The sequence below is a fragment of the Dermacentor albipictus genome, chromosome 7 (genome assembly GCF_038994185.2).
Source record: "Dermacentor albipictus isolate Rhodes 1998 colony chromosome 7, USDA_Dalb.pri_finalv2, whole genome shotgun sequence".
In the NCBI taxonomy this organism is placed as follows: domain Eukaryota; kingdom Metazoa; phylum Arthropoda; class Arachnida; order Ixodida; family Ixodidae; genus Dermacentor; species Dermacentor albipictus.
The window spans coordinates 13261238-13277605 of NC_091827.1; the positions used below are offsets into that span (position 1 = coordinate 13261238).

General features: G+C 42.2%; 1 protein-coding gene across 1 annotated transcript in view; it reads right to left on the bottom strand.

The window, feature by feature from the left end:
- The window catches only part of Nup133 (nuclear pore complex protein Nup133), a 41653-nt gene that overhangs the window by 23308 nt on the left and 1977 nt on the right, over positions 1-16368 (bottom strand). The window contains exons 4-16 of the mRNA XM_070521642.1: positions 16048-16257; positions 13707-13778; positions 12952-13062; positions 12263-12379; positions 10751-10810; positions 9215-9276; positions 9035-9102; positions 7916-8007; positions 6649-6751; positions 3619-3681; positions 1518-1605; positions 795-849; positions 437-508 (exon numbers count right to left, since the gene is read on the bottom strand). Of these exons, the coding sequence (XP_070377743.1) occupies positions 437-508; positions 795-849; positions 1518-1605; positions 3619-3681; positions 6649-6751; positions 7916-8007; positions 9035-9102; positions 9215-9276; positions 10751-10810; positions 12263-12379; positions 12952-13062; positions 13707-13778; positions 16048-16257 (1173 nt within the window). The remainder of the gene's footprint in view (positions 1-436; positions 509-794; positions 850-1517; positions 1606-3618; positions 3682-6648; positions 6752-7915; positions 8008-9034; positions 9103-9214; positions 9277-10750; positions 10811-12262; positions 12380-12951; positions 13063-13706; positions 13779-16047; positions 16258-16368) is intronic.

A 16368-nucleotide genomic window follows, 5' to 3' on the forward strand; every position in this document is an offset into this window, starting at 1 on the left:
GGGTGGATGTCAATTTTCCCTTGCATAGTCTCCTAAGAATGTGAACAGGCCTCAATCAATCTCAACAGGCAAGAAGCACTTTGAGGAGATCTTGTGCTGCAGACCTCAAGATGCAAAAAGAAGGTAAGGCACAGCGAAATGCATGAAGCAATGGAGAATTTACCCGTGGCAACCGACTGATAGATCCGCACACGTGTGCTCTGTTGTCATATCAACGGGAATAATAGTCACAATCTACGCAACGAATGTGTATTGTTCCCTGGGTGCATCACATGGAGCAGAACTTATCTGTGGGCATCTTGGAGGAGCACTGAGTTATTTTTATTGCGTGCCTTCAAAGGTGTTCAGCAGCCACTAGTACCAAGGCACAAAAGTAGTGAAGTAGTGAAAAGTAGTGAAAATTAGTGAAGAGATGTGCACATGTCACAACACTTACCATTTCACTCTTGCAAAACAGCACAAATGCTGAACGCAGCTTGGCGAAATTGCTTTCATCGACACTGGCCACCTGGAATGACGCAGGCAAGTGTAAGAAAAACTGCACAGGAGCACGGGGCACCAAATTTTCAAAAACAGAAAACAGAAACTTGATACACTATATGCTTAATTGTAGAGATGCTGTACAACGTAATGGCTAGCTAAGACATTGCACAATCTAGCCAGAACTCGAGAGTGACTGAAATTGAGTTCTGTTAGACTGGAATAATCAACCAGAACTCGAGAGGGGAATGGAATATCCCCTTCAAGCCACACAGATGCACTATTAATAAAAAAGCTGGGCTTGCAGTACTGACCTCCATTTTATCATCGGTAGAACCATGATCTTGAAGCAAAAGTTCAACGGTACGGCTGTAATAAATGAATAAATAATGATCAAACTATTATCAGTCGGGGCAAGATTGCTTGGCAAGTGCTATTATATAATGTGCTCCAGGGGTCCCAGAATGCATGTGCAGTATGATCCTCCATTAAAGGAAATGCAAAATTGGTATTTCAGGACAGATTACAGCTCAATTTTGACACAAGTTCTTGGCGATCATTTTTAACCAATACAGGCCTACTTAACAGAGCACATTAGGCACTTTACTTCCTGTAACGTTGATACGTTCAAGTTCTGTTGGTTTGAATATTATTTACTAGTGGATATTGCGTTCAAGAGTGGACCATACAATACGAAACAAGATGTGGACGGGGAGGAAATAACTGACAATTCTGTGCAACTGCCCAGTGTATATCATGCTTGTGAAGGTGAGCTGTCATTTCTGCATTGCAGTTCAACTGGGAAACAGTTGACATGGCTAGCAATAAAATTTGCAAACTTATCCGCAATAGCAGAACAGCAACCATTAACGTATTTATACATATTTTTGGGGCATTAAAGTCACTGAGGATTGAACATGTGATGCCTCATTCAGCAGCTGAGTGCCAATGATGCTGAGAAGGTGACCACTCAAAGAGAAGGATTGAAAGAATGAGGCAGGAATCGTGAAGGTTCTGAACACAGAGGTCAAACTAACCTTGCATCCTGCGCAGGTGCATGGACTGAACGAATGCAGACAATGCCGTGAACATGTGAAAAGAACAGCGGTGTTCCTTCGTAGGAACCTGCGAACAAACAGGACAGCAGTCACTGCTGCATGAGAAAATAATAGACTATTCATTAGTATCTTTATTTTTATTCTGTGATTTTATGTGCCGAAACCATGATTTGATTATGAGGCACACTGCAGTGGAGGGACTCCGTGTTTACTTTGATCACCGGATATTCTTTAACGAGCACTCAATGCACGGTGCAGCGGCATTTTTGCAATTGCCCCACAAAATGAGTTCACTGTTGTAGGCTTTTACTTAAGCAGTGCTGACATCATGCTAGGAGGGGAAATAACTTGTACCTATGGGTGCGTGTGTCCGTCAGATGACAAATTGGATGCAACTTATAGCTAGCAATATGGTTAAAAAGTTGTAATTTGGCTGAACAGCAAAAGTGCAACTTATTGCAACAGCTTGAGGATCGGCACTGAAGTGACTTACATAAGTGACTTACATATAACAAAGTTATACTTACAGCTTCAAACTCTGTTGTTGGGTTAAGTTAGGTCCCAGATTCTACATTTTCACAACTAGTTTCCAAAAAAGCTCAGATGCTCTTATTGGACAACTTTCGGTGGCGAAGACTAGATGTGAATAAAATTGAGCCTAGGTCTTAAAACGGCACCACACGCAGCCACTAGCAGTAAATACTCGACCTGCATCTTGTTTGTTTATAACACTGTAGTTAAGTATAATTATCTAGGCCACGCTGCTAAGGACACCCAGGGCAATTACGCAGGCCACAGCAACCAAATGTAGCAACAAAGCAAAGGCTCCTTTGACCTGAGCCTGTGCAACACAGACTTGGTCAAAAGAGCAAGCTGGGCATGTTCGAAGGTTAACGTATCTTTGAAATCAAACAGTGCAAAATGGAGAAAGCACAGAGACTCAGCACTCGTGTTGTCCGAGTCTCAGCCCTTCGTTTGTTTCATGCTGTTTCACTTTGAAGATGAACTTGGTTTGGCTCTTCTGCTTGCATGTGTGCTTGATGCGACCAACAATAAAAGTATCCCATCACGTATCTTCTGCATGGCTTTAAGCCACTGCAAATCCTGCCTATCGCGGTGTTCGGAGTCACATTCCAGAGATTCCTACACTCTTAAAAAAAGTTTGCACCCTTTGGGGCTTATCTTGTCCAACAACATTAACGGTCTTATGCTTTATCTGCATTTCCTTTCTTAAGACTGTGCTCGCTACTTTCCTGTCGAGAATGCTGTCTCACGCTGATAACACACAAGCCATTCATGTCTTGGAAGTACCGGGTGTGCAGCATTAAATATGTGGGCAAGACCGATGACGATTATTGTTGTGGAACAAGATAAGGCCCAAAGAATGTAAATTTTTTTCAGAGAAATACACAAGTATGGATTAGTCTACACACACATTTGTTGGCACATAGGAAATTCGCGGGCGCTAGTTGGAATTGCTTGGTGAAGACCAGGGGTAATTGGAGATTGCAGGGAGAGGCCTTCGTCCTGCAGTGGACATAAAATAGGCTGATGATGATGATGAGCTATTGTGTGGCAGCTTGCTTCCTACATGCAATTTAGAATAACTATCAACTTGCTCAAGCTATCACTGTGATTCATGCACAAAAATTATTTTGTAAACTTATTGTTACCTTTCACATGCGTTCCAGCTTGTTTTTACAAATACAAAGCCCTCAAAGCTACAGCAGGGCTTATTTAGTACTTGAGGTAGAGAATAACGCCAGAGTTCCCGAGGCAACATGATATTAATGCCACGAATTCAGCTTGAAAGCACTGCAGTCAAAACCCGCAATAACGAAGTCACATCTGACACAAAAATGTCTTAGTTACATCAGATATTTCCTATAAGCATATAATTAACATGGTGGTATCAGCGAGAAACGTTTTAGAATAAGTTTGGTACATCCGAATACCTTGTTATATCCGTGCTCCTTATGTCAATGTTTGACAGTATATAGCTGCCTCCTATAGTAAAAGCCAAGAATAAAAGACAGCAAGCAGTCTTTGTACTGAGACTAGAATCAGCAGGTTGCCTCACCTGCTCCAAGGAGCTTGTCTTTCTTGAATTCTATCACATCTGGGTCATCCCCATTGCTGCCAGCTGAAAAACACAACAAAAACACACATACCCCTGCGTGAATCCACAGCACAATGACAGTGACATTTGCTGCATCTTATCAGACCCTTAAGTATACTTGTACAAGAATAAGTAGGTAACTCGAGCCAAAAAGCAGCAGGCCCAAATTAATAGCATGGCTTCATTATAAAATAATTCAAACAGTCTGCCAAAAGAATCTAGTAAAAAATGGAGCAATCCTGAATGAAAGATATGGTTCATGCGCTACTGTATCTATTTCGAATTCATACACATTTAATGTTTACAAAAATTCTTTGAGACCTTTCAACTGTTTTGAAAAGGTGGAGTAAAAACAATAGAAACACAACTATTATCAGTTTAACAGTGTCGTGCGCTAGGAAATAAAAATTCCAGCTTTCGGCCCCTTTAGGTTCTATGCTCACAAGTGTGCACACCAAGATAATGCATCAAAAGCAAAAGTGCTGATGAAAATAATTACATTTAAAACTTGCCACATACACATTTGAACACTTATGATTGGATCCGTGCTGTAAGCTTCAGTATTATGTGTAAGGTGTCTTACTGAGACGAAGTGGAAGATAGACAGTTGGCTGTTTGCACTCGGTGTCAGTATTTCGTCACACAGCGGTTCTTCCATTGTTTTTCACGATGCATTACATGAGCTATACTTTGACAGTTAAAGAAACTGAAAGTCGAGCTAGTTGGTCTTGATTCATATTCAAACAGCTTTTTTTCAAGCTCAAGAAACAACACGGAAGACAAACAAGCACACATGGACAGCACCGACTCTCAACACTGTTTATTATGCGAGGCGCAAATGCTAATGGAATGTGCATATACGCAACGAAAAGAAAAAGACAGAAAAAGCACAAAAGGCAAAGCTATCTGCTTAATGCTTGTGCATGCTTCTGAAGAATTCGATCTCCTTATGGCTGACTGATGCATTGTGCATAGCTCCAGTTAGTGATATACCCCTAAAATTATTTTGTTCATGTCACTGTGTCTGTCTAAGATTGTGTAAGATTTTGAGACAAGCAACTGGAATTTTACAGGCAAGTCAGCAAAACAAACAAGAGCTGATCCACTTGTAGTGAACACAGCTGGTCACCCTGCCTTGTGCAATTTGATTTTGCTACTACAGTGGAATCTCGATGATACGATCACGGCTGATACGAATTTCTGGATGATACGAATTTTTCTGTGGTCCCGGCCGAGCCCCATTACTTTGCAACGTGTTAGAGAATGGTTGTTACGAATCAATTTTCGACCCGCGTCGGTTGATACGAAAATTACCGAAGACATTGGAAATTTGAAAGTGTGCTTGGCGAAAGCCAGACGCTGCTGCCGTCTGCGCTCCAATTCATTCGGTTTGGTGTTCGGCGATATCGCCTGTCGCTGCTGCCGCTTTCGTTCTGCTTCCCTGCCTTTGGTACCCGGCGATCTAATCAGTCGCTGTTGGCGTTTCTTTTCTGCCTCCCTTGCTTTCGCATCTGGTGACATGTTCATTCGTGGCATGCGCATTCGCTCCTTGTTCTTCTGGCGTTTGGAGTTGGGGGAATCCGGCGTCCGCTGGCGCTCCTCGAACCGCATGGCGCCCAAACACGGGCCTCTCACTCGACTGCAACGAAACGGCTGGCGAAGGAGCGGTGGTGCCACCGCCGACGCGCGCGCGCCCGTTCTACCGCGACTGTGTGACGTCACGGTTGCTATGCGCAGCTGCGCCCCTGACCGGCGCGCCGGTTGCTAAGGAGGGGAGGAGGTTGCGCCGCTGCGCGGAGGAGAGACCACAGTTGGCACGATTCCAGCGCACGGATGGACGCGACCGCGAGAATGAGTCCCACCGATGGCAGTGAAAGAGAACAGCGCGCAGTTACGCGATTTCTCCCTCTCTCTTTTGGTGCGGAGGCGCGGACGCGGCGCCGGACAGCGCGGAGGCCGCGACTGGGCGCGAAGAGTTCGAAGCGGTGGCACTTGTGTTGCTTTTGTGCTTTTCTTCATTTTCCGCGTGCCATTGGACGGAGTGGCTGCTGTGCTTCGGGCCGCGTTCATTGTGTTAGAGGTGGGCGACGGCGAAGGACCCACCACCAGCGGTTGAAACGCTGAATGCGCGCTAAGTTCTGAGGCGTGCGCGAACGAAATCAGCGACGACACGTGCACGCGTTTTTATGGATTTGAACAAAGTCTGCTAATTGACCTGACAAAGAAAAAGAGGCAGAGGACATTAGAGAATTTTCTACAAGAAATAAATCCTTTTTACGTACTTGTGCCTGAGTGAGTTCACCTCTGACTCTTTGATTTAGCTAGTTTTAATTGTTTCGATGATACGAATTTCGGCTGATACGAATATTTTTCGTGACCCCGTGAGATTCGTATCATCGAGATTCCACTGTAACCTGTCTGGACCTTGTGATGCCATTTGACCTGTATGCCAACCTGTGCATTTGATAGCAGTGACATACAATGCCAATGGCTCTTGCAGAGCTCCAGTATTTAAAGTAAATAAATAAAATAATATGATTCTCAACCAGATGATAGCCCACCACAACAGCTATTGCTGCAAAAAAAGAAGCAAGAATGGCTCCTTGCTTAATTGCAGAGGATTGCGTTATGTCAAATGCAGAACTGAACAGCGACAATCATAAACCAGCATAACCTCTAGCAACCAAATTTTTATTTGCCTCAAACAATACTAAGCTTACTGTTTTTGATTATATCGTTAGTTTCATATTTTACAATTTTGTAGCCTGACCTAATTGTTTTAATTACATTGTAACACATCACCCCAGCATGGCATGATTTATGTTGAACTTCTGAGCATAACACAAAGTTTAAGTTATTGCGCTGGCACTCTCAATGTAGAAGAGGTAGGCCTGAGCATAAACAGCACTGCATAAAAAAAAATCAGATATGGCACTTGTTGGAGAAAGATTAAACGTTTCAATTGACACCTTCCCTCAAGAGAGTACTTACGGGTCACGCAGTACACCTTGGTGGCACCGTAAACAAAGCTTGTACGGCGGTTCACCGACGGAAGGACAAATTTGTAGCTCAGCAATGCTTCTTCATTCCTTTCCTAAAAAGTATGATGGTGTCATCAGTGATTACCTTTTCTAAATATAAATAAATAAATAATAAGTTAGCACAAAGCAACTTTCGAAAGAACCATGCTGTACAGATGAGTCTTAGCCATGTCATATTTTTAACATTGGAAACATTAGAAGTGCCTTGTTGGCTTGCATGGAACTGTGCTGCCTCAATGTTAAGGTAAACCATAGAACTTAGGGAGCCTAAAAGTAATAGATTCAAGCGACAACCGTGTTGGGTGCTAACTATGTTTCAAAGGTATAAAATCCTGAATATATATAGTTCTGCGACATGTGGAGCCTGACTATCACATTACATATTCACTCTAGTCACTGCGAGCATGCTGAGGGCACTCAGCTTAAGTGCATAAACTTGCTGGTGCACTACAGCTGTTACATGAAATGCTTCCTGCTGACCTCTTCTAGCAATATTAGAAATATATGATGCAGCACAAAGCAATAAAGAATGTACAGTGTTACTTGTGCTGTACTCTGCATGGGTAGCAATGATGTAAATGTCTGTTTAGGATTTACGTAAATATTTTGTTTTCATTGAAAAATGGCATTTTAAAGGGACGCTAAAGAGAAACACAAAATTAGTTTAGACTGATGAAGTATTCCTTTGAAGCTCTACACTTGTTAATTTCATGGTAATAGGGTGATTAATACAAGACCAAATTAAGGTCAAAGATTCATGTTATGAATGTTGCGCCGAAACTACAAGGCCGGTACAACAGTACGAATGTGGATTTCTAAGTATTTTCACGTATTTGGGCCGTTGTGAGCTGGTAAAAGTTATTGAAATTTGCCCATGACAGTCCTTGGCTCTGCTAAAACATGATGCATTCCATTCTTACCAATGAAATGCCAAGTAGGACCGAGCAGCTAATGTAGCAACTTCATGGTACTGTAGCCGACTGTTTTTCGTTTCGGCATCTTTTCTGGCTTCCTAAACCTTCTCCTCATGGTGTGAGTGACTTTCAATATTGTAGAAGGGTAATTTACTAATTGAGCTCAAAGAATTTTGCTTCTTGGCATCCCTTAAGACATCTTCAGACAAGTGTTCGAGTTAAAAACCTTGTGGTTTCTACAAACAAGACCTTGTTTGTGCATTAGCTGTAGCAGAAACCGTGGAAGTAGTAAAGACAACTAACCGTGTACTGCTCCGAGAAACGAAGCACCGTGAAATCTGTAAAGCTGACTGGGATGTCATTAGGTGAGCCCACATTTCGAACGTCCACAGTACCTGGAAAAGATGGGATGAACAGGAATTTTAATATGTACACTCCGGTGCTCTCGTCTACATTAGCAATGGAAACAAACTGCAACCCAATGCTGAATAAAAAAGAACAAAGTGTCAAAGCAAGGCAAGAAAGCAAGCAAGAAATTCTGTATGCAACAGTAATACTTTAGGCAAGCTAGCTTTCCTAAGGAAAACTGCCGTCTTAACAGACAGCAGTTTCCGGTTTAGAATATACAGACAACTGTTGGCAATTCTTAAAATTTTGTGTTGCATATCGGATGTGTGAAATCTGACACATTCAATACACTACCGTTAATTCAACCTTGAGTGGACCGACCAAATCGCTCAAATTATCTGGTGGGTTGAATTAAACCCTATGCATAGAACATGCCAAAACACACTGCCAATTGGAAGTATTTGCCAGAGTCTAGCAGACCCCTGAATCAAACGAAGGCCCACTTTCTATGTATACAAAGCAGAAAATGAATGTAAAAATGACTATAAAGCTTATAAACAAAGTAGAAATCTAAAGCAGACCTAATTTTATGGCAAGAAAAATGTGTTGCACAATGCTTGCCGGTTTTCCAAAGTCAGCTTCACCACACAGTTTATTGCTTGAAAATCTTTCTGGGGCTGGCCGAAAATAAGCGCTTTCAACGAGTGATAAAGTATGCTCAACGCATTCACTCTCTCCTAAGCTTTACCGAAACGGACACTGCCAATAAAGGGGTTGCTAATTGTGGTCACCACAGAGGTCAGGCACGTGTGTGCTTACAGGTCGAGTTCTAAGTACGTGGCAAAGCCCAATTTTAGGATTCAAATGAATGTTTGGGCATAGAGAAATGCATGGGCGCTGGCCGGAACCTTCAGTCGAGATCAAGTTAACTAAAAAATCGAATTAGCTGAAGATAAATTAACAGAAGTCTACTGTTTAAAGCTGAAAAAATTTGTCTCCTAAATGGTTTACTGTGTAAACACTGCATAAAAAGAGATGCTTCATTCATTGTGTGAGATACTAGTCAAGACTCACCGATAGCATAGTGAAGCTGTTGAGAAACCTGGGGGTTGAGGGCAGCCATCAGTACGGCCACGCCATTGCTATAAATAATGTAGTGAAAGAAGGGTCACAACCACATATAGAAAGCTACCTAGATTGTGTTGCAATGAAAGCTGTAGACAAAGCCCAACTAAGTGTCACAATGGTACCTACGCCGACAACTGCATGTCAATGCACCAGGCCTTCAAGTGCCTCGGGAGTGTGTTCCCATGTTCCTGTGAACAAACAGGGAGGGAGGGAATGAACATGTTTTGTTGTTGTCCTATTGCCTATTACGTGGTGTTTTAAGAGGGTGAGGGGAAGCCAAAATGAAATTGAGCTGGTGGGCGACGCCGGATACCGCTGAAACGAAACGTGATGCCCACATCGCGCCGCCAGTAGCAGGGAATGGCAGCGCGTTTGGTTTATAGCCTACAAAAAGCGTGCAGTATGCTACCAATAACAGTACGCACCACATGCTGTAAAACAGATAGCTGAAGATGTTTATCGCAATATCTTACGCGGCGATAGTTGCGAATGTGGCGTGCGACGACCTGGCTGGAGATTTGCTGGCACCGGAACAAGAAATTGCGCGTGCCTTCGTTTCCACGTGACACAGGTGCCTATATACTGTTCTCGATTAATTAAATTATGGGGTTTTACGTACCAAAGCCACTTTCTGATTATGAGGCCTGCCGTAGTAGAGGACTACGGAAATTTTGACCACCTGGGGTTCTTTAATGTGCACCTAAATCTAAGTACACGGGTGTTTTCGCATTTCACCCCCATTGGAATGCGGCCGCCGTGGCTGGGATTCGATACCGCGACCTCCATGCTTATCAGCCCAACACCATAGTCACTGAGCAACCATGGCGGGTACTATGGAAATGAGGCTTCTCAATTCTTGCTCAACTGCGAAGTTTTCTTTCTGAGAAACCCGTATGGGTTTTCTTTGTAGCCTCGTGCTACATTCGGGTGGATGAAAATTTTTGCCTTTCACAACACTGCTTCAGTATCAGAATAGGGACATCTCAAACTTGATTCCAGGCATCTTGTTTCCCCGTGATATCAGCATGCACCATGAAGAGTTTGACAGATGTTTTCATTTAGACGGCAGAAAGATGCAGCTTAGTTAAGACTGCTGCCATGCTTAGTTAAGACGCTGATCCTTGTTCACTGAGTCACTAATACTTGGGCGCTAATACTTTGAGGATATTTTCTTTAAGAGGAAGCCTTAGCTCATGACCAACTCCGATTTCTTTATTCAAATACACATAAAATGCAGATATGCTTTCATGAGACAACTCCTAGATCTATTTGAATGATATTTGGTACATGTGAGAGAGGAAGCTAAATTCTAGTGACTTGGGAAAGCAAAATTTTATTTAAGACCTGAAAGCACAACGTTTACAAATCTGTAAGTCTGCACCAAAAGCAGATACCACAGTTCTGTGAACTGCATCTGTTAGAGTATTTAAAGCAGAGAAATTTGAAATGCAAATTTACAGCTTACATAAAACTGTTACAATGTTTACAATGCTTGCAAATGTGCTACTCACAAATTAGTGGACTCTCTTTAAACAGAAGCTCAAGGGAAAAACAATTCTCCACTCCCATGTATTTAGATAGAAGCTCCTGACCTAATGCTTCCTCCTGCTTATTCTGGCATATTCAGCACAGCACTATGCTTAACGTCAGTTATGTACACACCCAGAGAACTTCGTGGAACTGCTCTTTCATGGCACGATCCAAGTCACACTCGCCACACAACTGAAAAAAAAGTGACAGAAACGTAAATGAACGCAAAAGCATATCAACAAGCAATCCTGATCAATGAAAGGTTGCTTGTAGGCTAGGTGGACCGTGATCACGAATGTTAAGTTGCATTGTATTCATTGAAACAAGATACAAGAAAGAAATGTTATCGCATTGTGTTAGTTATGTATTATCATCCAGCATGTCTGACAGTGTTTTTTTTGCATCTTGTTACAACTACGCAGTGCAACCTGACATCTATGAACACTGTTCACTGCAAGAGAAACACACCACATTGCCACTCTTTTTTTAGGAACACTCAGCCAACAATGAAACCTGAAGAATGTCGAGAGCAGGAACATAGTTTCTCTCTTCAGTGAACAGAGGACCTAGCCTAAATCCCCCGCTATTCTTTTCCTGCTCACCATGATAACGGAACAGAAACAAGAATAGGTACAGATCAGCTGTATTATGCTACGTGCTCATTCTCTCGAAACACCTGCAGCACATCGGATGTGCACTTTCTCTAAGTCTTTCACGCAGAAGCTAAAACCACTTGATGGAGATTAGTTTCTGGGGGCGCAGAAGTCAGTCTGCCTTACCATCATGTTGAATGAATTCTGAAGTCCTCACCCAAGTGTTGCTAACAATGAACTTTTGGCAACAATGAAAGTGCACTTTTGCAAGGAGCCAGTTTCTGACACTTGCTTTTTGACATAAAGCCTTGAAAATCCAAGAAGCCATTTATTTTGTCCTAAAAGTTTTTCGTGAAGACTAGCTGCCTTAAGGCTTCAAACAATGCATACATTATGCTAACGCAAGCAGCAGAACACGAAGCAGTGTGTGGCAACATTAGCAGGGAGACGAGGTGTCACTGCATTTGCTCAATGTAGAAAAACGGCAAGTACAATAGCTACTAACCCGTGCATACTAAACTTCGTAAATATCCAGAGAAAATGACAAAGAATAAAGAGGGGAAAATAGCATGCATTAAAAAAAAATAAATACGCCTTGAGGACACGCCTTTTGAGAAATACATACACACATTATTAACCACTACTTACATTTAGATGCAGGACAAAAGCAGCAGCAAATTTAAAACTGTAGATATGGACAAGCACCACAATATTTCTAGATGACCCTTTTAGTGACTCTGCTCTTGCCGGTTTGGCCTGCTTAAGGAACTTTTCTGAATAAACTCGCTCGAAGCAAGTACTTTACGGTTCATATGCCACCTGGCACTACCACAAGGAGGCAGCACGGGTAACATCCTAGTTCCTTCTTTTCTGGGTGCTTTTTTTTGCAATTTTGTGCAGCCACATATTCAGGAGGCTTAAACATTCTCATGTACAAATTTTTATGAAGCTAAATACAATGTTTCTAAAATTGTAGAACAATCCCAAATTCGTGAACTTTACGAAAAATTCAGGCGAGCTGGCAACTATGGAGTAGTGAATGACTACTCACTTTTTCAGGTCCTCCTTCTTCCAGAAACCACTTCTGGAGGGTGTTACGCAGCAGCACGTACACAAACTTCTCCTCCTCCTCTTCTGTGGGTTCCACGAGCACTTTCACAAGGTGCCTCTGGAAACCGAAGAACACGGCAGATTCTAGTGTGTGATTTATTGCTCTAAATCATTCTTTACTCTTCATTTTTGACCTTCACAAGCATTCTGATTTCTTGGGGCAACATTTTGAGCAGTCCGGACCTTTCTATTGACGGCTGAGAAGGGTTCTCTCAGTGTGATTACAAATGTTTAAAGGTGAGGTCTGCAAAGAACAGGAGTCACAGGCAAGCAAGAACCCTGGTGCTAACCTTAAAAGCATTCCAGTTTATGAATGGCTCCATACGATATTCAGAGATTGAAATAATTAACGAGTAAGTGTTGGTCACAGAAACATGACATAGCAGTAGAATTGAAATCAATAAAGACTTGCGGTTCTAGACAAAACAAGCAAATATTAATAAATATATAATAGCAACAGCAAGATGAAAATTAGACTTGATTTTCCATAAATGTTCTTTCTTTGCTACAACTTAGAACTAGACCAGTAATAAGTGGAAATGTTCATGAATGGAAGGGGCAAGTTTCATCCCAACCTCAAGATGATGCATTAGGGGAGCTATCCCAGCCGTGGCCTTGCACAAAACTCACCGCTTCGGACGACTGAGAAGGCATGGCTCCAAAAATGAAGGAGGAGACTCGTCGGCCTATGCCAGCCAAGAGTCCCTGAGGTGCTTTGAGAGCCTTGATCAGCAGTGCTGTCTGCGTAAAGAGGTAGTGGCATCACAGTGAAAACCAAATTAAATCTGGTCATGACATATTGAATTCACATTGGAGCAAACCTTGCACATCACTTCTACGAAGGTAGTGCAACTGCCAGCAGAAACGTAAGGTGGTACACTTCGGCTGCGAAACAAAACTTAGTTTTATGGAGTTTATTAATTTAAAAAAAAAAATTAATCTTCTTTTTTCCCTAACAGTATTGTGGTTTTTTAAAGTTGTATGAATGCAGCACGGTTTAGCCTAGAACAAATATATAGAACAGTGAAAATTCTGTAGGCGACAGAAGTTTTGGGAGCCGAGATACAGCGAAGAAAATTAACATTTCAAAGGCTGAATTCAGTTTTTCCCCACCAAGAAATCCCATAAAAAACATTAGCTTCACCATGACATTACAAACATAGCATACGATCATTCAGAATTTTAGATATATTATTTCGCTTAGTGTCCCCAAGTTCACACCACTTGGGTGCGCATCGGTGAGAGTATGCTGTGTACAAAAAAAAAGTAAACAGATTCCTCCCAAAATTTCACTTCGGGATAACAGCTTATCAGGTTAATAAGTGTTGCAATGTAGACATCATTAAAGATCAAGTCATTATATGCAGTGTTGCTAATGAACTTACTTGTCCATCAACCACGGATGGTGTGACCAGCATCAGAGAGCTCGTGGTTGTGGCCAAAATGCAACCAATGGGCTGTAACGAGCACAGAATGACAGTCATTACGTATTTGCCTGCATGGGATGTTGCTTTATGCAGCACTGTCAAACTAATCATCCCTCTCCCTCCTAAGTAAAAGTTGGTTTAATAAGTGCTTAACAAAAAGCAAGAAAGTTCTGAAACAACAATCAATAAATGAAGAAAGAACTGTTAAACGTGAAGACAGTTTTACCCATTTTGCACAATTTTCATAGTACTTATAGAACACTCAAGAACACCTTGCAACCCTAACCTTGCCTGAAAAGGTTACTCAGCTAGACATTGCTCTGACTGCAACTGTTAATGATAACAAGCTTAGAGCAACTAAATTCCAGAATCATTGAGGATTGGTAAAAAATATTGCTTCCAAGCTAATCACATCCTCTGGACAAATGACACTGGAGTGTTTTGGTATGCCACAGTGTGCAATACACTACCTTGCAATGTTGTTGTATTGGCTTATTTCTACATCAATATGCCAAAACCAGCACACGGACCCACAAGACGAACAACAGTGATATGGCGCTATTGTAGCAACAGTATGCATGCATGCCCTGTTCCTTATTTGAAACAATGGGCTGGTTGCTCTACAATGAATACTTTAATGAAGACTGCTACTGTTATCTGCACCAGTGAAGTATCGTCTGCATACACACAGGTGACCACTTGGGGTCACAAGTAACAGCAGAACTTTGAACGAGGACATAAAATGAAGAGCAGAGGAGGATAAGTGCTGTCCTCTTCTGCTCCTCTTCTTATGGCCTCGTCCAAAGTCGCACCATCACATTTTGAATCATGCAGTACCAATCAGCCCAATGTTTGATGTTGCTGAAATAATGTGACAGGTAGGTCCAGCACACTGAAGGAAAGGAGTATGATGTCCTGTGTTACATGCAGAAAGTGTTTGCACCTTATGGAGGAGGCAAAAAAGCTACATAACATTGTATGCTCATTTCAATCTTCTACAACTAGCATCTGCTCAACTTCTATTACAGAAATGAAAGGATGCAAACTAGCAAAGATATTGCACTTGCGGCATAAAACATTCAAGGTTTTAAACTTGCATCGAAGTAGTTATTTTCATGCACCAATTACACCCAAATGAAGCAACTGTCCTCAGATATTTAACCTACTATTTTAGTGACTATCACACAATGCCATATCTACATTGCGTAGTTGATCACTAAGTCAGGTGTTACAATGAGGCAAATACCAGTCACACAGGCAAAGCTTCAGAGCAAAAAGTGGACATGTAAACCCATGTTCAACAACAGAATGCTGCAGCCACTGAATCACCACGATCTTTAATGTTTACCAACATGGCACGCATTTTTAAAAAGTTTGCCCTGAGCACATGGCTTTTGTGTGATACATACACACACAGTTACTTTATTAGCCCCTGTATTCAGAAATCCATCTTAACTTGAAGCCCATGCTTGACGTGATATAAACGACGCCTGGTGCTAACGCGCCCCAAGATGCTCATTGCGTTTCCTGCGGCGCGTTCACGACAGGCGTCATTTAGGTCAAGTCAAGCGTCAGCTTGAAGTAAAGATGCATTTCTGAATACGGTGGTAAGCATGATTCAGCTTTACATGTGACACACAAGCAGCAGAAGACTTGGAACAGCATGCAGATTCTGACAGGCAACAAATTATTTTTTGATCACAGTGACTTCTACAGCAACAGTGTTGTTGCAAAATTTCGCCTGCTTCAGGAACTTTTCTAGATAAACTTGCTTAAGCAGGTACCCCTCTGGTGTCCTTTAACGACCAGAAATCTAAGGGTATGGTCAGAGACTGACAGGTGAAACTCCATTCGGCTCTTGTTTGGTGTATTAAATATAGGTTTGCATCCAGCATAACTGGTATGAATTGACAGAATTCACAGCATTATCACCCTCCTTGTGTGGAACCTCATGAGCAGACACATAAAAGTATTCAGGTTGCTGTGCTTGTGGCATATGGCATGTTACTCTGCAGCACAAAGACAGTGCAGGTACCATCACTGCTTATTTTGCATGCTTGTTTTTTCAATATGCACCGGTCAACCTTGCAACCCCTTTAAAACTCTTTCATAAACAGAACTGATTTTTCATAAAGCTTCATGCAACATTTGTAAAATTGTAGAATGAGCCCAAACTTGTAAACATCAAACAATATTTTGCAGAGTTGGCAGGTATGATGATACCGACTTGGCCAGCTATCTATGCTGTTAGCAAGAATGAACTACCAATGAAAAGATTAATTTTACCAAGCCTACCAACCTGTGTATTGGTGAGGGAGTAGCACTCCTCTCCCTGGAGATCTGCCAGGGCATCAGTCGAAGAACCTTCATGGGCAATGTTGGGCCAGTAGCGGAGGATGCCTGCCGGGGCCACTGCCAGGGCAGCAGGAGCAAGTTCGTCCCTCAGCAGCACGCAAACCAGATCGGCACGATGAGCCAGGTCACTTGGTGGAAGAGTCAGCATGCGACACTGTCGACATTATGTGAAGCTATTGTTAGAAAATACCCTGGTGTGTCGGAAGTTTCGGAACCGCCATCATACTTATCGTGCTCGTGCACAGCAATGTTGATTACCACTGAT